Raw genomic sequence first — 21,506 nt, forward strand, 5'->3', positions numbered from 1 at the left:
TGACTGTCTTTATATTCAGCCAGCAATTTAAAGACAGAACAGGATCCAGGTCCACCTCATCTCCGTAGGCAGACTCATTCCCCATGCAGAGCCCCCAGTTCCTCAGACTTCCCCACCCCGAGCCCCATCTTTCCTGCCCCTCCCTCCTTCCCCCAGTCTGACGGGAGGGGGCCACTTGGGGCCAGAGAGAAAGCGGCTCCTCTGCTGACCGACAGGCCCAGCCAGGATGCCTGGAACGGTCTGGACAGAGGCAGGAGGGAAACCCGCTCAGGGTCCCCGAGTCCCAGCAGAGGGAAAGAAATCGGGGGAAGGTCAGAGAGACCCCCAAAGGAGGTGGACGGGTCTCTCCCCTTGTCTTTCCATGGGAACTCAGACTCCCCTGAGGATAGTTCAAAGTCACCCAGGAGTTTTTCTTTTGAAGGCAGGATTAGAAGGGAAGGAAAGGAAATCAATAGGAGGAGGAAAGGCAAAGGAAGAAGCAGAAAAGGAGGATGGGAAGGAAGTGAAGTCAATAGAGGAAGGGAGAAGAGAGGAAAAGGAAAAGGAAAGGAAAAGGAAAAAGAATAGGGAAAGAAGGGAAGGGAAAGGGAAGGAAAAGGGAAAGAAGGAAAGGGAAGGAAAAAGAACTGGAAAGGAAGGGAATGGAAGGAGGATCCCAGATGAAACCAGCATGGTTGCACCAAGACCCCCATAACCTGAAAGAAGACAAGAGAGACAAATATCAAAGGCAGAATCAGGGAGACGCAACTCAGGCAGAGCCCCCATTTTTAGGGAAGCCAGGAAATCGGAGGCTCCGAATGAACGAAGCCAAAAGCTGAAAGGAGGAAAAGAGATTTCTTTCCAAAGGAGGGGAGCTAGGGGGCTGGAGGGGCAGCAGGGACGGGGGCTGCCCTGGATCTCCCCAGGGAGAAGCGCTGGAGGGGGGCAGAGCAGCGGGGAGCCTCCCTGGAGAGGGGAGGGGGAGCCCACCCTCTCTTGGGGGGGGGTCAAGTGTCACCCCCTCCCCCACCCGCTTCCCTGCCAAGAGCTCCCAACTCCCCCAAATGCTCTGAAAGGACCCCCGGCCTTCTCTGCCCCCAGTCTCTCCTCCGGGGTGGCGGGCTGAGCAGCCAGGAGGGGCAGCTGAGGGACCCTCTCTCTGCCTTTCGCCCTGGCTGTGGGGTTGAGGGGTCCGTGGCTCCCCCTCCCCCCCCAAAGTCGGGTCCTTCTTCATCCCACCAACCACAGGCGGCAACCCCGGAAGAGGCGAGGGAGCCTCGGGGCAGAGAGGAGAGAAGCCACTCCGGGGAAGAGACCTGCCTTGCATTGGGGTTCAGGTGGGGCAGATTCCTCTCCGTCCGACCTCCGCAGGCTCCAGTCACCCAGAAGTGCCCCAACTGAGCAACAGGAGGACCCCCAACCCACAAGGCCTCTGTGTCCAGGCCTGCGAGGCCATCCAGACGATCCCCGGGGCCTGGAAACCGCTGCCCACCGCTTGGAAGGCCGGGGGATAGGAAGGGGCCGGGATACCTGCAGGAGCCTCCCCCTCCTCTCCGAGGGTACCTCCCTGCCCACCCCACTGAGCCAGAGGGGGCTGCCTCTGGGTCCACCCCTCCAGGACCGCCATCCGGGCAGATCGCCTGGTGCCCCTTTTCCAGAGCAGTCCCACCGCTGAGGAAGAGGCTCCCCTGGGGGATTCAGCAGCCCCCAACCCCCTATTATTTAGGGAATTGTGTTTGTGGCTTTTTGTGCTTTTTCCACACAGCCAAAACATTTACTATGGAATCCATTATAAGACATGGTGGAGGCTATGAACTTGCATGGATTTTAAAAATTGTTTTATTCCTTTGTCGTACATCAAGTTCCATTTCTACAGCGACAGTGCAATGTCTGCATCGGGTCTTTTTTAAAAGATCCATCATATTTTATGCCCTGATTATGACCGTTAATCTCCTCATTGTACAACGGACCCTCCTTGGAATAGACTAACATCGGGCGCCATCATTATAACCGTTATTCTCCTAGTTCTACCACAGACCCAAAGGAACAAGGAGCGCTGTGATTCGATGAGACGCTCAAAAGAAAAGGGACCTTTTGACTTCCAGTTTGCAAGACTTCGGCGGGGGCAGGAATCTGATAAGAACACTTCCCTGAGGCCCAGAAGGCAAAAGGGGGTGTGGGATGTGTATGTATGCTGCACCCCCCACCCTGTGCTCTGTTTTGTGCCTTCTTGGGCCCCAGGGAAGACTTCTGGGAGCAAAAACGCCCCCCAGGAGGCTTCCCACTACCCACAAGGGGGGTGCTGCAAAAAAGAAGAAGCCACGCCCACCCAGCCACGCCCACAGAACCGGTTGTTAAAACAACTGAATCCCACCCCTGCCCTATACCATGTCAGACAAGTGGCTGTCCAATCCCCATTGATGGACTTACACCCTCTTCCTCTTCAAGTTGCCTGCTGAATGCAACTGTGGGGGTCCCTGGGGTGCCAAAAGGGGCTGGCCTAGCAAACGTTGATGATGAAGACACTTTGGGCCACAAATGAGGAGGTGGCGGAAGAAAGCCTGAAAGCTTTCACTTTTCTTTCTGTTTGTTTTCATCCTTTCCTCTAGAAGAGACCCTCCAATATTCTCCAGTCATCTCTCTCCTTCCCAGCTCTGGTTAATAAGACCCAAATCATTGTTACTGTTGGCCTTTTGAGATTTCTGGTGATGTTTTCAGAAGAAGAAGGAAGAGGCAATGAGTGGCAAGCAGCTTCATCCAGAAACTCCTGGGCCCAGCCGAGATATTCCGAGATATTCCGATATCTCCTGTCTCCTCACCCTTCCCAGATGCATGGACACCCACAAGAGAACCGCCCACAGCCAAAGAGAAGACATGGCAGCCACACAGGTGAGTGGTTATCAGGCCCGGCCCAGATTGGACCTTCAGGAAAGAAAGACTCGTCTCCATTTGCAGTCGAGCTGCATCTAGTAAAAGATATGCTTTCACTAAAGCCAAGCAGTCACAGCGAAAGCAAAGCTAGATCTGAGGATTCCTGCATAAAACCCGGTAATCTTCCCTTTTTTCTCTCTGACCATCTACAATCATGTCCCCTGAAGGCCAATCATGCAGATAAGGAAGAAAAGTATTTATTTTAAAATATTTTAGGGAGGAAGCAAGGGAATCTCATCTCTTTGCTCACTCACGCCAGACCAACGCAACACTCTTGTATCATAACAAGCACTGTATCCAGTGGCTACACCATTCTGTCTCCTTGCTGAATGGGTGTTGCCCACCCTGAAACTGGGATGAAAAGGGCAGAGTTGGACCATGAAAATTAAGCAAATGAACTTGGATTGTTCTTGGTATAAACAAGTGATGGATTTCTCCAAGAAGTTCTAGCTTTGTGGTCTTTGGAGCCAACCAAGGAATAAGGCGGAAAGACAAGAGGCAGCTGATGGAAAAAAGCAAAAGGGCCTAAAATGGCAAAGTGACCATGCGTGAGATTTACTATGTGTTAACCTTACTGCACATTCCAGAAAGATAAAATATGAGTGGACCGATGATAAGATAGATGTCCATGCTTGAAACAAAGAAAAACAAGGCTTTGTGTATATCTCGATGTCCTTCGGGTGTTGTGATGGTCAGATAGGGCTCACAGTTTAGGAGCAGACTGAGCTCACTTTCAAAGGTTCCCCTAAAACTTGCATGTTGTCAATATACACAGCAAACACACCCACAAAATATGTCCCATTCCCAGGAATGGGGACAGACCCACCATGGTGCACTCAAAATAGAAAGGGATCAGAATACGTCTTAGGATGGGAGACTTCTCCTGTGGCCCCCGGACCTAAACCCAAAACAATGTTTCAGAGATTCCTTAGCTCAGGTGTTGTACAAAGAAAAACAGGGGCAGTCGGTCTAAAGAAGGTGCATCCTGTAAAATGGCGTTTCCAGAAGCTTCCATCTCCGCCTTCATTCCTCAAATGAAACAATGGCATCGTTTATGGAGCCTACTTATCTTCTGGGAAATGCACAGCCTAATTTTTTTTGCATGAATTGCCGGTCAATTTGAGTGACATTCCTGACAATAATTGATTTAGGACGTTGGTTGTATCAGCCAATATTCGGGAGGCTTTGAGTTCTAATCGTCCCTCAGGCAGGAAAACTTCCTGGGGGACTTTGAGAGGATCACCAGGAGACTTTTGAATTCCAGTCCTGCCTTAGTTCTTATTGAATTTGGGGTGGTAAATTTGGAAACGTTTTCTCAGATTAATGTGAGATACTAAAATTGGAGATACCTAGAGTGTGAGATGGCTGAGTGTCCAATGTTGTGGGTAGTGATGGAGGAAAGTGAAATTGTGGGATAATCGCTGTGGTGAAGATCAAATTTTTTTACTACTGGTTCTGTGGGCATGGATTTGTGGGTGGGGCTTAGTGGGCGTGGCTTGGTGGGCATGGCAGTGGAAAGTTACTTCAAAAGCTCATTCCTTCCTTTCCTGACTAACCTGATTTCCAGCTCCGTTCTCCTGTGCAGGGCAACCAATCCAGCCGATCAGCTGGGACTCAGTGGGAGGAAGAGAAGAGATGGGGGCGAGGCCAGTCAGAGGCGGTATTTGCCAGTTCTCCGAACCACTCAAAATATCCACTACCAGTTCTCCACAACTGGTCAAAATCTACTGAATTCCACCTCTGGATAAACCCCTCTTCCATGTGGCACAAAGCCACAAGTCTTGGCCTTCTTCTACTGGTTGTGGGAGAACCAGAGGGATTTGTGTGAATCTTAGACTGACCTTCTTCTGATCCAACAGAGCTTTTATTATCTCCTTCAAATGGAATTTGCAAAGGGATCCTATTCACAGTTAGGAGCTTTTATGAGTCATAAAAAATGATCCCAATTGATCAGCAATCTCTGTGGTTGGAGAGCAGAGCAGCTTCCATGGGTGCCTCTTCCTAGAAACCTAGAAGTCCCCCCACCCCTTATTCAGCCCCTTCTTGGACCTGGATGAACATTTTACAGCATTGGAGGTTTGTGACTTGGTCATTGATGCTGCTGCCTTGAGACAGGATCCCTGCAACCTCCTCCTGGGAAGAGTCCCAAGGTCCCCTTTCTCTGGACATCTTCTCCAGCCCTTCTCAGATGAGAGAGGCTTGGAGGAGGAGCAGAGAAATGCTTCAGGTACAAATTGTAGAATGGAAAATTAAAGAGCCTGAAAATGGCTATTTTATTTCTCTGGTTGTTGAAAGAAAAAAATATACAATAGAAATTTCTTTACAAACATTTTTTTTATTTCCTTTTTTTTTTTTTTTACTGTGAAGTACATACAATCCCAAACTGAAATCCCAGACAGCTGTTCTGCTAAATTCTTTCTGCAAAGGGGGTTTTATCAGGAAATCAAGAAAGACTCATATAAGATGGATGAAGATTTCCCTCCTCAGCTGGGAGCCAGTCAAGCATGGCATCTCACATCATTCTGGCATTTTTATGGAGAGGATCAGGCAACCAGGCTGGTGTTTGGTTCCCACAGCTTCCTCCTGACCTCTTTTCCTACACATTCTCTCACCACCCACCCACAAGTTTAGCTGCTATCAGTGGGAACAAGTGTGTCAATTGTTTTTTATAAGGTATCATGTTAAGTAGCTGTTGTCGAACAGCTGAATTCCTCTGAATTTTACAGTGGTCTCTTTAGCAATATTTATTGAGATGGGAGGGAACTGCAAGAATTCCAGGCATTCAACAATTCCCCATTTTGTAACATACAGATATCATTTTCTTTGACTCCTGCATACTATCAAAATGGAAATCAAATAAAAGAAACATTAACAATTCTTCCACTATCATAATGATGTTATATCTCATGTTTTTACATTTGTTCTGGCTGTGAGATGCTCCTTTGTGTTCAGGTCTGGCCTCAGAAGGATAATGTAGCACTTGGGGGTGAAGATGCAGACCAGCAGACCAGCACTGGAGGCTAGGATGGAGAAGACCTGCACAGCCACCATGTGTTTCCCTTTGGTGCTCAGGTAGGTGGGCACAAAAGTCACCCAGACACTGCAGAAGACCAGCATGCTGAAGGTGATCAGCTTGGCTTCGTTGAAGGCCCCAGGCAGATTCCTGGCCAGGAAAGCCACCGTGAAGCAGACGGCAGCCAGGAAGCCCATGTAGCTGAGGGTGACGTAGAACATGACAACGGCCCCTTGGTTGCATTGCAGGATGATCTCTCCAGGCTGGGAGAGGAGGTCAGCATCAGGGAAGGGGGGAGAAACTCCCAGCCAGATGGAGCAGATGATAACTTGGACACCAGAAGAAGACAGGATGATGGAGTTGGCCAAGCTCTTCCCCAAACATCTCTTTGCTCGGTTTCCTGGTTTTGTGGCCAGGAAAGCCAGCACCACTGTGATGGTTTTGGCCAAGAGAGAAGAAACGGCAACTGAGAAGATGATGCTGAAGACCGTTTGTCGGAGAAGGCAGATGGCTTTCCTTGGTTGACCAATGAAGAGAGAAGACGACAAGAAGCAAAGCAGGAGGGAGACCAGGAGGATGTAGGAGAGGTCCCGGTTGTTGGCTTTGACAAGGGGAGTTTCTCGGTATTTAATGAAGATGATTAAAACAAGGCCTGTGGTTAGGAACAAGAATAGGGCAAAAGATGCCAGGATGATGCCCAAAAGCTCTTCATAAGACAGGAAAGTTATCATTTTGGGGATACATTGGACTCTTTCTTTATTTGGGTATTTATCATCCGGACATTTGGTGCATTTTTCTGTATCTGAGAAAGAAAACAACAACCCCATATTTCTTTGTCCTTTGCATTTCAAGATATATTATACATTCTTTGGGAACAAGTGATTATCAGGAGCATTTTCAGGATGGATTTCTTAATATCTCCAGAGACAAAAAATAAGTGTATCACTTGTTAAAAAATATAGCTATGGTATATTTTTGACAGGCTATGAAATTGAGGGAAGGCTTAGGACTTGAAAGATTTCTTTTGTAATGTTCAGAATATTGATAGGAACCTCCATTACCAAAGGTAAATAATGAATCAATTAATCTTTCTAGAGAAACTTATCTGTCAGGTGGCAATTCTTGTCATACTTGCCTCAGAGGATGCTGGCAGATCAAGTGACTGCTGCAAATAATTTGAAATGGACATTGGAGCAGTGGTGATATGGGTGCAGCCAGAAATAGGCATAACTGTCCATGCCACTACATTGTGCATCTCGTATATCAGCAATACCTTTCTAGTGTTCCTCAAAGGGAACCCATGTAGACTGCGTTGCAATTCTACTTTCTGGAGGTGGACCTAAACCAATTCCTCACATTTCAAGGAACTCACGTGTTCTGAGAGAAGTAAATGTAGAAGGAAGGACACATCCAAGCTAAAAAGAAGAAATATTTTCTCTGGCAGTAGTAAAGCTTGTCCAATCAGCCACAGCCACCTCTCTCTATCCAGCCCTTCCTTCACAGTCTTTTTGTTCTTCTGTTTAGATAACAAATGGGGCATTTTGGAAATAAAGAAGAAACTAATTCAGCTTCAAAGTGTTTTTTAATTCACACTTTCATGCTCTGGATGGATCCAGTTCGATCAGGCCTCCCATTTTCCTCTGGTGTCACCCACCTTTCTGAGTAGAAAACGACCCCTCTGGACAAGGAACACAGTCGTAGCAGCAAACTGGCTCTCCTTCTCGAGCCCTCTTGACAAATCCAGGATGACAACTTGCCACACATTCAGATTGAGGAAAGGACTGAGCAGAAAAAAAAAAGGATTGCCAAAGGAAATGTGTTAGGACTCTCCATCCATGGAAAATGGAGGTAAAAATGGATATTAGACAAGATATTAGATATTAGCCTCTGGTCTTCACTTCAGTAAAGACAAAATCTCTCACTCGCCTGCAGCCTGCTTTTGTCCACTCGCCAGGCCAGCCATTGCTGCATGCCTTCCGCTGTGACCTGATCTCCCTGGGTGAGTGAGGCTCTCCAAGCTCCGGGGCCCAGTCACCTACCTGCCACTGCCAGTCACCTTTACCCCCCAACCCCACTTTCCTTTTGCTGCCATCACCTGCCGCCCTCACCCCCAGCAGGGAAGGCCCAGTATCTGTGGTGAATCCAGGCGGGAGGCAAGATGCAGACTGGTGGGGACTTGAGCTACATTTCGCTGTACTGGAAGACATGTGGAGAGGCTCGTGTTCTCCTACTGCTGGGAGAGCAAGAGAGTCTTTCCTGACACAGCTCAGGGCGGCAGAGAGAAACAGGATTCAAGCAGGCTGCTTCTCTGCCACCCAGAGCTGCCCATTTCCCCATTGGAGAGGAAGTTGCAAACTTTTCACTATGCCAGGAAAACCTCTCTTGCTTTCCCAGCAGCAGGAGAACATGAGTCTCTCCACATGGGATTAGCTGGGATTCACGCAGCTGCTGGACCCTGCCAACGGTGAGGCAGAGGCGTGGGGGAGGGAGACCGGAGAGCATGGCACATTTGCCTACCATCCCTTTCCTCTCACACCCACAGCCCCATTGTTGGACCCAGAATAATCACACCTGGTTGGCCCTGCCACACCCACCCGGTTGCACCCATGTAGGCAACAGCCGTTGTCATTTTGAAGTTGAGGGAGAATTTGGGGAAGGAGTTGGAGGGTCCTGCAGTGGCTGGTAAAGGAGCCCATTGAGAAGCAGGGAAGTGGCCTTCTAGTGGTCCAACCTGGTGTTCAGGCTGGAGGCGGGCCACGGGAAGTCAGAGCACCGAGGGCAAGGGGGGTTGCCAGGTGGAGCTGCCCTCTCCTTTGCCCAGAATAGCAAAGAAAAAAAGGGAATTCTGTTGAGCAGGGCCTGAATTCAGATGAATTTGAATCATGATTGGGTGGAGGTCCTTTTGGTCCCATTGGGAGAGAAGCTTCGTCCTGCTTGGGGAAAAGTGTCCCCTGAAAGGGCCGGTTCATAGTTGGGGAGGTTCTTAAAGAGACCAGACCTGGTCAGACTTACCCATGCCCCTCTTTTACACAAACAAAAGCACACACACACACACACACACACACACACACACACACATGCAGAATGGAGGAGGGGAAGTTAGAGATAGAGAGAGAGATACAGAGAGGGGGAAAGGGCGAAAAAGAGAGGGAAAGAGTGAAATAGAGGGAATGAGAGAAGAGGAAGAGAGAGAACAGAAAGAAGAGAGAAAGAGAAAGAAAAGAGAGAAAGGAAGCAAAAGGAAGAAAAGGGATAGACAGAGAAAGGGAGAGATGGAAGGAAGGGACAAAGAAAGAAAAAGAAAGGAAGAGACGGAGGGAGGAGAAAGTGAATGAGATATATGAGTGGATAGATAAATACATTGAAGGAGGGAGAGAGAAAAAAGGAGAGGAAGGAAGGACACAAACCCTGGCTTCAGAAGACTCTTTAAAGCAGCATAACAATCTAGGGCTGGCCTGCAAGGGATCTCAGAGGTCATTTAGTCCAACCCCCTTCTCCAGCAGGAGATCCTTACAGAATCAAAGAATAGCAGGGTTAGAAGTGTGTGTGTGTTTCTGTGTTTGTGTTTATGGTTGTCAAAACTCCAAAAATAGGTCAAGGAGCTCTGGGGAGATCAGTCATAAATTAGAACACTTGCTAAGCAACTGGTCATTAAGCAAGGACCAATTGTATGTGGTTTGCAAATCACATGGCCACCTGGCCACACCCACCCAGTCACGTGGTCACCAAGCCACACCCTAAATTAAGCCACACTCACAGAACCAGTTGTTACAAAATTTGAATCCCACCCCTGGATGGAACTGAGAAAAGATTTCAGCATTAAGTGATAACCAGCCAGTTCCTTCTCAGGACCCCATTAACACACATTTCTCCCCTCTTCTTACACCCATAATTTGAAGGTGTGATATCAGAACAATCTTGATAATTTCAGGTGAACTGAAAGCCTTGGCGCTGCTTCCTAGGAGCAGAAGGCCCATTGCTCCATCCCAGGGAGGGTGAAAGGGAGGCATGGAGAGCTCTGGCCAGGTCCAGCCTCCTTAAGAGCCTCCCAGGTTATGGAGCTGCCCCTTCAGGGGACACTTTTCCCCAAGCAGGATGAGAAGAAGCTTCTTTCCCCCAATGGGGCCAAAAGGATCTTCATCCACTCACAATTCAATCCTATCCAATATGGTCCAAGCCTGGATTCAGGCCCCGGTCAGCAGAATTGCTGCCTTCGTTGCTCTTCTGGGTACAAGGCGCAAACAACCACAAGCAACTAGCGACACATTCCCCAGCCCTTGTGGGTTTCTAACCCCTTTGATGGAGACCCTTAATTGTACGTGGTCCACAAAATGGAACAATATGGAAGTCTCCCAAGCAGCCTAAGGGAAAAAATCTGGTTTCTACTGCCCAGATTCAGTGCTCGGTGAAGGTCAATCACCTTTGGGGAATAGCATCAGCCCTCTTGAAATGAGACCTCAGGCTCTGGAAAACAGAAGAAAGACAACAAAACTTTCTCCCACCTTGTTGAGCACCTTTAGCTGTGAAAAAACATCTTGGTTGATAGAAAGTCTCTGTCTTTCAAAATACACCAGAGTTTCTCTCCTGGGATCATCCCTGGGAAGAACCAAGAAGCCCGAAATGCGCAGATCTGCTGCTACTTCTCCATTTGGGTCAATGTAGAGTTTAATGTCCGAAATATTGACAAACTCATTCTTCTCCAGGAAAGGATGGAACTAGAATGGGAATATGCAGCAATTTTAAAAGCACAAAACTTCGTTTCTTATCCCAGATGCTTTTTCACATTTGAATCTTTCTTCTGTAGTTGTCTAATTTACACACATGCTTCATTAGGATAATAGGTGTTACCCCTATCTTACAAGTGGATGAAAAAAATTCACAAAAAATTGTTGATCATATTTTGACAATATAGATTTTGACAAAATATAGTTGAAAAACATATAAAAGGAGATTTATGAACTCCCTGAAAGCAACAGGTTGGTTATCAGAAACACGGATTTCGGGAGAAGGCGGAGCCACGTCGCTGCGATACAGCTGCAATCTCGGGGCTCTGAGATTGCAGCTGATATCTTCACCCCTGGTCAGTCCTAATGGACCTAAACCGTCCCGTAGAGACAGTGATAGTAAGAGGTGCGTTCTGTTGATCCCAGGGACATCGCAAAGTCCCTGGTTGATCCAGTAGAAGCCCTTTTACCATCGGTGGAGAGGCAGCCTTTAAGCTGCTGAAGCTGTGACAGCTCCGGAAGGAAGAGACAGAAAGAGAAAGTGTATCGGCTGGTGAGAATTTTCTTTTCTTTTTTATTCGGGACTTAAGGACACTCTAAAATGAGAAGAATCCTGTAAGACTTTGGAGAAAAACTGATAAAACTGTCCTAGCGGCGATTTTTTAAAGAGAATGTCAAACTGAAGCTTGGCTTTTTACTTTTACTTTTCTTTTCACTGAACTTCTATTGCGATCTAGTAACTGTAACTAGACTGTTTTTTTCTCTTATATTTATCTAATTTTCTATTCTTTTTTTCTCCCTTTTGACTGTTAATAGTTTTTTTTTTTTTTTTTTAGAACAGAGGCTCCCTTTAGTAATTTTTTTTTCTTTCTTAAATATATACATGTATACTTCCTTTTTTATTAGGCTTTTTTTGGGAAAGAAGGGGGAGTGGATTAAAGAAACTTTGTAACACTGCCAACTAGAGGCTTGAAAATACTTTATTGGAAGTTGAGAGGACTGTGAAAAAATCCTTTTTCAAGGACACTGGAACTTGATAAGATAGAGGGAAGAACACTGGAGAATGTTTTAACAGGTGCTCTTTGGAACTTCTATTATTAATTGAGTACTTGAAGCTTGGCTTTGGAATTTGTGGAGAAGCCATAATAAGAGCCTTGGATAACTAAATAAGATGCAGTGTGCTTTCTTTTTTACCTTCTTTTAGCTGTTTCATCCCTCCTCTTCAATCCCACAGTATTTTGTAATATTTGTATATCTATTTTTTTTCTTGTTTGACTTTATTTTTATTTTTCCCCTTAAAGGGAAAGCCTCAGAATACTTTTCTTTTTTCTTTTTTCTTATTGGGATTTTTGCCTTTTCTATTTTCATCTTTTATTTACTTCTATGGTTATTTTTTTTTTTATTTTCTGAGACCTCATAATTGGATTAAGGTGTGAAGAATTCTTGTTTTTTCTTTTTCTTCTTTTTCTATCATTGCTTTTTAATATTATTGGGTTTTACTCTCTTTTTCTTTTTTATTATTCTTAATTCTTATTTTTGAATTATAATTGACTATCCCACAATAGGATTAAGGTTTAGAAGAACCTGAAGAATTTCCTCCTTTTTCTTTTTAATCTTCTTCTTCTCCTCTTTTTAATTCTGGACTTTTTATTTTTAATTGGCTTTTTTATGTTTTTCTTCTTCCCAGTTGGATTATAATTGGCTACCTTATTAATTGGATTAAAGGAACCTAAAGATTCTGAGTTACTCAAATGAGTAAGAAAACTTTACCTCCTGGCAGTTCAACTTCTGCTCCTGAGTATTGCGAAGACTGATGATAAAATTGAAAATTTTCAACAAATGATGGCGAAACATGAGGAGAGACTCCAAAAAATTGAAGAGAAAGACAAACAAAGAGATGAGACAATTGGAAATATTGTTAGCAAATTAACAATGGTTGAACAAGATATAACTGGGATGTTGAAGTGGGAGATGGATAGGTCAGAATTTTACCTCAGATTTCAAAATATAGAGGAAGAAAAAGGACAAGATTTGGTGGCTGTAATGATAGAAATTTTGGCTGGAGCTTTGGAGATAACAGAGGAAAAGATGATGGATGGAGTAGATGAAATATACCGTGTCTTCACAAGATATGCAATGAGGAACAAGCTACCAAGAGAGGTCCATGTCAGATTTACTAAAAAGACTATTAAAACACAAATACTACAAGTGGCAAGAGATAAGGTGTTGAAATACAAAGACAAAGAGATTGTGGTTCTAAAACAAGTGCCCAGAAGAGTGAGAGAGATGAGAAGAGAATATTGATTTTTGACCAAAAAGTTATTGAAAAAAGAGGTGAATTATAGATGGTTGATTCCAGAAGGATTAATGTTCATATGGCAAGAACAGAGACACAGAATCGACTCAATTGAGAAAGCAGAAACATTCTAAAATGAATTTTTTGGAAGAAGAGAAATAGAGACAGAAAAAGAGATTATCCCAACTGAACCCCAAGTGGGGTTCCCAAATGGGAATGGGAAAAGAAGAAGGTGCGGTAGGTGGACAAATGGAGACCAAAGAACAACGTGAAGTAAGATCCACGAGAACTGTTAGACCTAAATATAAAACATAACCATGGAGGAAAAAGAATGATTTCTATGAATATAAATGGATTGAACTCAGCTATTAAAAGAAGAAATTTTTTTCATAAATTAGAGAAGTTAAAATTTGATATAATTTGCCTACAAAAAGTACATATTAAAAAACAACATCAACGATTATTGGTAAGACCAAAACTGGGGAAAATTTTTACTTCCTTGACTAACTGTAAGAAAAGAGGAGTGGTCCTGTACATTAAAGAAATTATTGCAGCAAAATTGATTTATACTGATGAAGATGGAAGAGTATTAATGGTTGAAATAGCGGATAACAATACAAAAACACTCCTGGTTGCAATTTATGCTCTGAACGATAAGCAAGAAGAATTTTATAAAAAGTTACATATGAAAACAATTGGACTGGACTATATCAATATAGTTATGATGGGAGATTTTAATGGAATTGTGGATAATAAACTGGACTATACAGTGACAGCATCAAAACAAAATAGAAAGACTCTCCCTAAATCCTTTTTCAAAATGATAGATGAGTTAAATTTAAAAGATATATGGAGAGACAGAAATGGTAAAACCCAACAATATACTTTTTATTCAAATAGACATTTATCATGGTCCAGAATAGATATGATTTGGACTTCATCAGAATTAATATCTAACATTCAAGAAATAAATATAGAAACAGGTATATGGGCAGACCATAACCCAATGACAATTAAATGGAAAGGACAAAAAAGAAGATCTAGATGGACATTAAACAATACTATTTTAAAGGAAAAAGATTTTACACAATGGATGGGCAAAGAATTGGCTTTCTTTTTCAGTGAAAATAAAAAAGAAGATACTTCAACGCAGAATGTTTGGGATACAATGAAGCCATATGCGAGAGGATTAATAATGGACTATTCAAAGAAAAAGAATATTAGGAAGAGGCAAATTATTAAAGCTTTAGAAGATGATTATAAAAGATTGGAAAAAGAACTGCAGAATATGCCACAGAAAAAAGATATTAAATTCAAAATGGATATAATCAAACATAAGATGGGTCAGGCAGAGAAAGAAGAATTGGCACAAAAAATTAGAAGTGCTAAACAGAACTATTTTGAAGATGCAAACAAACCAGGTAGATGGCTAGCATACAAATTGAGAAAGGAGAAAGAATCTAGGAAAATAGTATAGTTAATAGATGATCAAGGCCAAATCTGTTATGGTAATAAGGAGAAAAAGACAATTATCCAAGACTTTTATGGACAATTATATAAGCAGGAGGATTTTGATGAGGAAAGAATTAAGCTTTATCTACAAAATGCTAACCTACCTAAGTTATCTGAAGAGACTGAAAGAATGTTAGAAAGTACCATAACAATGATGGAACTAATGGAAGTATTTAATAGGCAGAATAATGGAAAAGCACCAGGCCCAGACAGGCTCCCGGCAGAATTTTATAAAACATTACAAGAATCGTTGAGCACTCCACTGTTAGAAGTTATGAATGAAGCCATGTTAAATAAGAAAATACCCAAAACATGGTCAGAAGCTTATATCACACTTATTCCAAAAGAAGGGGCCGATCCATCACAAATTAAGAACTATAGACCTATTTCTTTATTGAATGCAGATTATAAAATTTTGCTTCCATCTTGGCAGAAAGGCTCAAAAGATACCTAAATAACTTTATTCATCCTGACCAGAATGGATTCCTGCCAAAGAGACAAATTAGGGATAATATAATATGGCTTTGATATTTTTAGATTTGCCCAAAAGGCATTTGATAATGTGAATTGGAGATTCATGTTTTTGTTATTGGAACAGAAGGGCTTTGCTAGAAAATTTATTCAAGCAATAGAAGCCATATATGATAAACAAATGGCAAGAGTAATGATAGAGGGAGATTTTACAGATTCTATTAATATAAGAAAAGGCACAAGACAAGGTTGCCCATTATCACCTTTGTTATTTGTTTTGACTTTGGAAGTGCTGAATAGAAACATTAGAGAGGATCCAAATATAAAAGGAATGAAAATTAAGAAGGAGGAATTTAAATTGCAAGCCTTTGCGGATGATTTGGTTTTTATTTTGGAAGCTCCTATAGGAACGGCTTTAAAGCTACTGGAAAAGATAGAGATGTATGGTGAGATGGCGGGCTTGAAAATAAACAAAGATAAAACAAAGATCTTGACAAAGAATATGTAATTAAAACAAAGAGATGAATTGGCAGATTTATTGAAAATTCAAGTTACGAATAAGGTTAAATATTTCGGGATACATTTGACGTCAAGATGTACTACATTGAAAGAGAATAACTATATTAAACAGATAGCATCTGATTTGAAGAAATGGGAAAACCTACAATTGTCATTGATAGGTAGAATTTCAACAATCAAGATGAATATTTTACCCAGAATTTTACATTTGTTTGGAACATACATTTGTTACCAATCAGGCTTGGTAAGGACTACTTTGAAGAATTAAATAAAATTGTGTTGAAGTTTATATGGCAAGGTAAGAAAGCCAGAATAAAATTAAAACTTCTGCAAGATGCTAGAATTAGAGGAGGATTTGGCCTTCCAAATTGGGAGTTGTACTACCAAGCTGCAAATTTAATGTAGATTAAAGAATGGATAACATTAAGAAAGACTAGATTGTTGACATTCGAAGGACATGATTTATTACTGGGATGGCATGCTTTTCTGTGGTATAAGGGAACTAAATTGAAGCCTTTTCTTATCCTGACTGATTTAGATAGGATTTTGACAGGTACTGATGAAAAAGTGATTAAAAAATTATACAGTTATCTGTTGGAAATTATATTAGAGGAGGAGCAAGTTAAAGAAACGATGATTGGGGGAATGTTTTTGTGGTCTCAAATTATAAATGACAATGTCAACAGCTTATAAAGAAAACTTGTATAAGAAAGGTGCATTTCCCGACAAATTGCAAGAATGTTTAAGAATAAATGATGGAAATGAGAAATATTACCATGGTCTTGTGAGAGGAATGGTTGGAACATATAGACTTGAAGCAGAGATTTTTTATTGGAATCTTAGATACATATAATAAAAAAATATTGGATTGATTGTATTTCTAAAAACTGAAGAGTGAAAAATCCATCAGAGGAAGAAATTATTAAGAAAATATTGATTGTGAAATGAGTAAATTGACATTTGAAATTAGAGAGAACAAGAAGATAAACAATTTTATGAAGTTTGGGATCTTTTTATCAATGGTTAGATAATAAAACATAATAATAGAACATTTAGATTTAGGATATATTTTTTTAATATATTATTTTTATAAAACTTTATTAAGATAGATTTGGTATGATCTTATGATTATTATCTCGTTAAAGTATGAGTTAATAAAATTATAGATAAACGATTTCTTAGTGATGATATTGGGTTATACAATTATTGATTGATAATAGAGTTATTATGTAATATAATTATATTAGCGTTTAGGAAATGGATGCACAAAAAAAATGTGGTAAACCAACTGATACAGTGTTTCTAAATTTATGTAGAAGGATGATGTTTTTATGTTTTATGTTGTATGTCTTATGTTGTTTTGTTTGTTGTTAAAATAAAAAACTTTAAAAAAAGAAAAAGAAACGGATTTCTGAAGAGGAAAATTATCAGGGTCATCCTCTCCCAGGAAGCCCAGACAGGAAACCTGAGCTAGGCCCACTTCGCTGTAATGCTGCACTGACAGGATTTGGGGAGTCAGAAAGTACAAATCACCCACCGACCCTTTTTTTATGCAGCTGTAGGTGTCCTCCTCTTCTCTGCTTCTTCCACAGGCAGAATCTCTCCTCCACTCCCCAAAAGTCATTCCCTCCTATCACAGCCCTTTCTAAATGGATTGTGGGAAAGGGGGGGATATAACTTATGTGCTCTGTACAAGTTATCCTCACATATTATTTCATTTCCTAAATACATTATGGAAATACTGCTGATATAACTTGATCTCAGGAAAGAGTAACAAACAATTTTGTGATGTGATCAGAAACCCAGTTAAGTGAGGGGTGGATGGCATGATAATTAAGTGGATAAAAACTGATTTAAAAATGGTACTCAAATAATCTTAGTTTTTTTAAATCTTTTTCATGAATGTGGGAAGATACATTTTGTCGTTAAGTCATCAATTTTTCTATGTTGTCATTAATATAATAGGGTTGATAAATTGCTATTATACAAGATTTATAACAATTCTCAGGCAAATATACTTTTATGTTATTTAAATATTACCAAATTTCCAGAAAAATATTTATGATTTCTCCTAGAAACAACTGTATGACTAAAAAGCAGTAGAAAACTATCTGGATTTTAGCATTTGATAAATTATAGTGTCTCCTACAAGAACATTAATGATGCACTGGATGAAGGATTGATAAGTATATAAGGGAGCCAGTTTGCTCTACTGGTGAAGCCTCCGAAATAGAAAGCAAGAGGCTGTGAGTTCAAGTCCCGCCTTGGTCACGAAGCAAGCTAGGAGATTTGGGGCCAGTCCCTCAGCCCAACTCAACTCACAGGGTTGTTGTTGTGGGGAAAATGAACACACAACTACTCATTGGTACTCAGCCCCCGTGGCTTCTGCAGGGAAGGGCTTTTAAGGATGGGGGATGAGTTCGTGCACTTTCTGAACTCAAACAAGGTCTCAAAGATCTGGAAATCGAACAAGATTTGGCTGCTCTTCCCAAGAACGTTTATTTGAGCAGCCTTTAGAGCAACGAGATATTTATATAGAATAACGCTGCCAAAAGTCCAAAGGTAATTAACCTCCCAGAGTAGTTTCAGGGAGCTGATACAAAGAAAGAGCGCCTGAGCTGAGACTGGGACCCTGTGGACAAGGGGCCACTCGAACTGCAGCTCATGCAGATGTGGTATTCAACCGGTTCTCACCGGCTCAGGTGAACCGGTGGTCACCCATCATTGGCCACACCCCCGAATCGGGTCGCCTGCTTGTCCCAGTTGCTCTCCTAGCTTTCCCTACCACATGGTGGCTGTGGCGCAGATCGGGCAGATGTCCCAGGGCTGTTGCACATGCGCACTGTGTTTATCGCCGCTACTCATGCAGTGCCCATGTGCAGCAGCCATGGGAAATCTGCCTGCCCACCCTCCCTCCCGGATCACATTTTCTTCCTTCTCCCGGTGGATGCGCTTCTTCCAGCCCGGCCCGGCCAGCCAGCAGGGAATTGGGCGGACATCCCGGGGTCTTCTCGCCCCCCTTGTTGCGATATGCCTGCAGGAGCCCCTCAGGCCAGCTGAGCCGAGAGCCACCATTCCCAGGCTTCTACTCTCCCATGCTTGGTTGATGCCTCTTCACCTTCCTGAAGCAGCTGGCCCTGCCCCTCACCCTCCCCTCCCTCGCCTGGCCTGAGAAGGGAAGAGGGATGGTGGGGGATAGCACAGAGTCCAGGTCCCTATCTTCCCCTCTCTCTCCCCCACTCTCGGCGTCTGTGTGTGTTTGAGACAGAGAGAGAGAGAGAGAGCAGGGGGGAGAGAAGAAAAAGAAAGAGCAAGAAAGAAAGAGGGAGAGAAAGAGAGAAAGAAAGAGAGGGAGAATGGAGAAAGTGAATGAGATATATGGATGGATAGATAAATACATGGAAGGAGGGAGGGAGGGAGAGAGAAAAAAAGGAGAGGAAGGAAGGACACAAACCCTGGCTTCAGAATCTAGGGCTGGCATGCAACAAATCTCAGAGATCATCTAGTCCAACCCCCTGCTCCAGCAGGAGGTCCTTACAGAATCAAAGAATAGCAGGGTTAGAAAGTTCTGTGTGTGTTTGTCTGTGTGTGAGTGTTTGTGTGTGCATGTGTGTTTGTGTTTATGGTTGTCAAAACTCCAAAAACAGGACAAGTAACTCTGGGGAGATCAGTCATAAATTAGAACACTTATTAAGCAACCGGCCATTAAGCGAGGACCATTTGGTTTGCCAGTCACATGGCCCCCTGGCCCAGCCCACTCAGTCACATGGCCACAAAGCCACACCCATCTGCTCACGTGACCACCAAGCCATGCTCACAAATTCAAGCCATGCCCACAGAACCAGTAGTAAAAAAATTTGAATCCCACCAGTGAGTTCACAGCCTGCTATGCAGCATCTCCTATCAGGACTCAGGGATTCACTTTGTGACACCTCTCCTAATAAAATATCCCGGAAATACGGAACTCCTTTACGTGCAACTGCAGTTATCAGATCAGTAGGAAAGAGTTTCTCTGAATGGGGCCAAATTCTGTTCTGCTGTAATGCAAAATTATGTATTTATTTATTTAGGACATTTATATTGCCACATATTTGCACATGTCTCAGCATTAGGCAGACTCTAACTGCCCCTTGACTCGTTTATTTTTATTTTTCTCCATTATTATTATTATTATTTGTAATGCTGGTCTCTGACTGTACTAAAAGTGGACTGGATGAAGGAGGAAGCTGTGTTGGAGACATTTGCCATCTTGAGTTATGTGTAAATGAATACATGTTTAAGAAAACAATCTCAAAATCGTACTTGACTGCAACCTGAAACTGAGTCTTGAGAGAAGACAAGGAGGAGATTATGAGAGCAGCTTCTCCAACTTACAAAATCTCTCAGTTGGACAAGGGAGGATTCAAGACTCTTCCAATGACTGAAAGAGGTGTTGGGAGTTAAAACTCTCCCCTCTCCTAGGAAAATGAAATATTTTAGGATATACTAAAAAGGGAGAATATATTTCCCCTAAAAAGAAAAGTAGAAATTCAAGAGAGCCTGAAACTCAGCCCCCCTCCCAACTTTGCTAATGGACCAAGCAAATCTATTTTACATAACAAAGATCTACTCCAGGTAAAGCTATAATAGGAATTGCCCAAAGCCCTTTCATTACATCACCATCCAGTGAGGCTCAACCAAGCCTGGGACTCAGGACAGCCTACAGAGTTGCCCCTGCATGGCCCCATGGGAGTCTGACAACCGATCAGAATACAAGCTCCAATTCAAATCCCAACAGAGGGCATAAAACAGTTGCACTCTCAGCATCTCAGCCCTTCTTTCCTCAACCAAGGCATGTGCTCCTGTCCACCATTAAACCATCTTCCAAGCAGTCACCATGTTTCCAGCGTCTTTCCTCCCCACTTGGAACTGAACCCAGAAGGAGATTTCTTCCAACAGAGGCTAGACAGAAACTTCAGATCTGCTTCCTGTTATTCTGGAGCGTCAGACAGGAGCAATTAGATGGTGCAAATCTCTTGACCTTGTGCAGCACAAGAAGGTTGAGATGTTCCCCTCCTTCTCCTTTGGGTTCCTTCTCCAAAAGTGTTGTAGAGCGATGGTAAGGAAGAGGCATGAGACCAGAGCGTACAACTAACAAGGCTTTATTGCAGAGAATAAAGGGTTGTCGCGTCTGCTTGCTAACTTGCAGACCAGCGGGCGACAATGGGCTGGCCCTGCTCGACAGCTGGCTTTTATAGCCGACTGTCAAACGGAGCCAACCAATGGGAGCGGCTGGTGCTCCCGCTCAAACAGCGGACCTGGTTGGGAACTCCAACCAGGTCCACAGACATAACACTCCTTTCCCCCAGCTGGGAACATGCGTAGTCCTGTAGGTAAGTTGGTTGCCTGCGCTGGCGACCAGAACGTCGCAGTTCGGGTGAACTGTTGGCTGGTGACAAGTCCAGGGCCTCGGGACATGCCTCGACGGTCGTTGGGGCATGGGCTTGCCCTGGCGTAGTGTTCTGCGAAGTCGGCGAATCCCTTTGCTCGGGCTGACCTGGGCGAGTCTCGAGGTCCGGTTGGCAAACTGGAACGCTTGGCTGCAGAGTCGGTGATCCTAGCCGGAAACTCGGGTTCTCCAGCAAACCTTCCTGTTCGTCGGGGAAGACCGGGTTCCGCAGGGAGCTTCCGTCTGGCACCGGTAGGGAGACGTTGGCGCTGGCAGGTCGGGTTGGGTTGGTATCAGCCGCACGCCGCCTTCTGAGTTGGTCCACGTGCCTCCGCCACAAGCGTCCATCTTCCAGGAGGACCCTGTAGGATCTTGGACCTGTGACTGACACGACTTGACCTGGCACCCACAAAGGATCCCCTGCATAGTTCCTGGCGTACACCAGGTCTTGCAAGGCAAAGTTTCTGACCAGACTGTCAGACCCTAAAGGGGTGTCTGGGCAGTAGTGGGGGTGTAACCTGTCCAGGGTGGTTCTAAGGCGTCTCCCCATTAAAAGTTCGGCAGGAGATTTGTTAGTAGTGGTGCAAGGCGTCGTATGTTGGCTGAGCAGGAAATGAGACAGTTTAGAGTGCT

The 21,506-nt window shown here is 43.5% G+C and overlaps 1 protein-coding gene across 2 annotated transcripts; it reads right to left on the reverse strand.

Annotated features, from left to right (window-relative positions):
* Window positions 1-5,239: 5,239 nt before the first annotated feature.
* Window positions 5,240-20,522, reverse strand: LOC148123820 (vomeronasal type-2 receptor 26-like). Of its 2 annotated transcripts, XM_087918710.1 has the most exons (4): window positions 19,419-19,992; window positions 10,426-10,519; window positions 7,578-7,704; window positions 5,240-6,725 (listed from the first exon to the last, which is right to left on the reverse strand). In XM_087918710.1, the coding sequence occupies exon 4, from the start codon at window positions 6,652-6,654 to the stop codon at window positions 5,815-5,817; it is 840 nt and encodes a 279-aa protein (XP_087774836.1). In that variant the 5' UTR covers window positions 6,655-6,725; window positions 7,578-7,704; window positions 10,426-10,519; window positions 19,419-19,992; the 3' UTR covers window positions 5,240-5,814. The 2 variants fall into 2 exon arrangements, 1 of the variants encoding a protein (XP_087774836.1); XR_015740515.1 differs by lacking the exons at window positions 5,240-6,725; window positions 7,578-7,704; window positions 10,426-10,519 and adding an exon at window positions 10,526-10,638 and having other exon boundaries at window positions 19,419-20,522.
* Between the last annotated feature and the right edge of the window lie 984 nt (window positions 20,523-21,506).

This window comes from Pseudonaja textilis, unplaced genomic scaffold (genome assembly GCF_049901715.1).
Source record: "Pseudonaja textilis isolate UNSWEBS1 unplaced genomic scaffold, rPseTex1.2 PTEXCTG235, whole genome shotgun sequence".
NCBI lineage: Eukaryota > Metazoa > Chordata > Lepidosauria > Squamata > Elapidae > Pseudonaja > Pseudonaja textilis.

Bases quoted from the DNA above. Each gene is read 5' to 3' on its own strand.
- LOC148123820 (XM_087918710.1), bottom strand. From the start codon at position 6,654: ATGATAACTTTCCTGTCTTATGAAGAGCTTTTGGGCATCATCCTGGCA.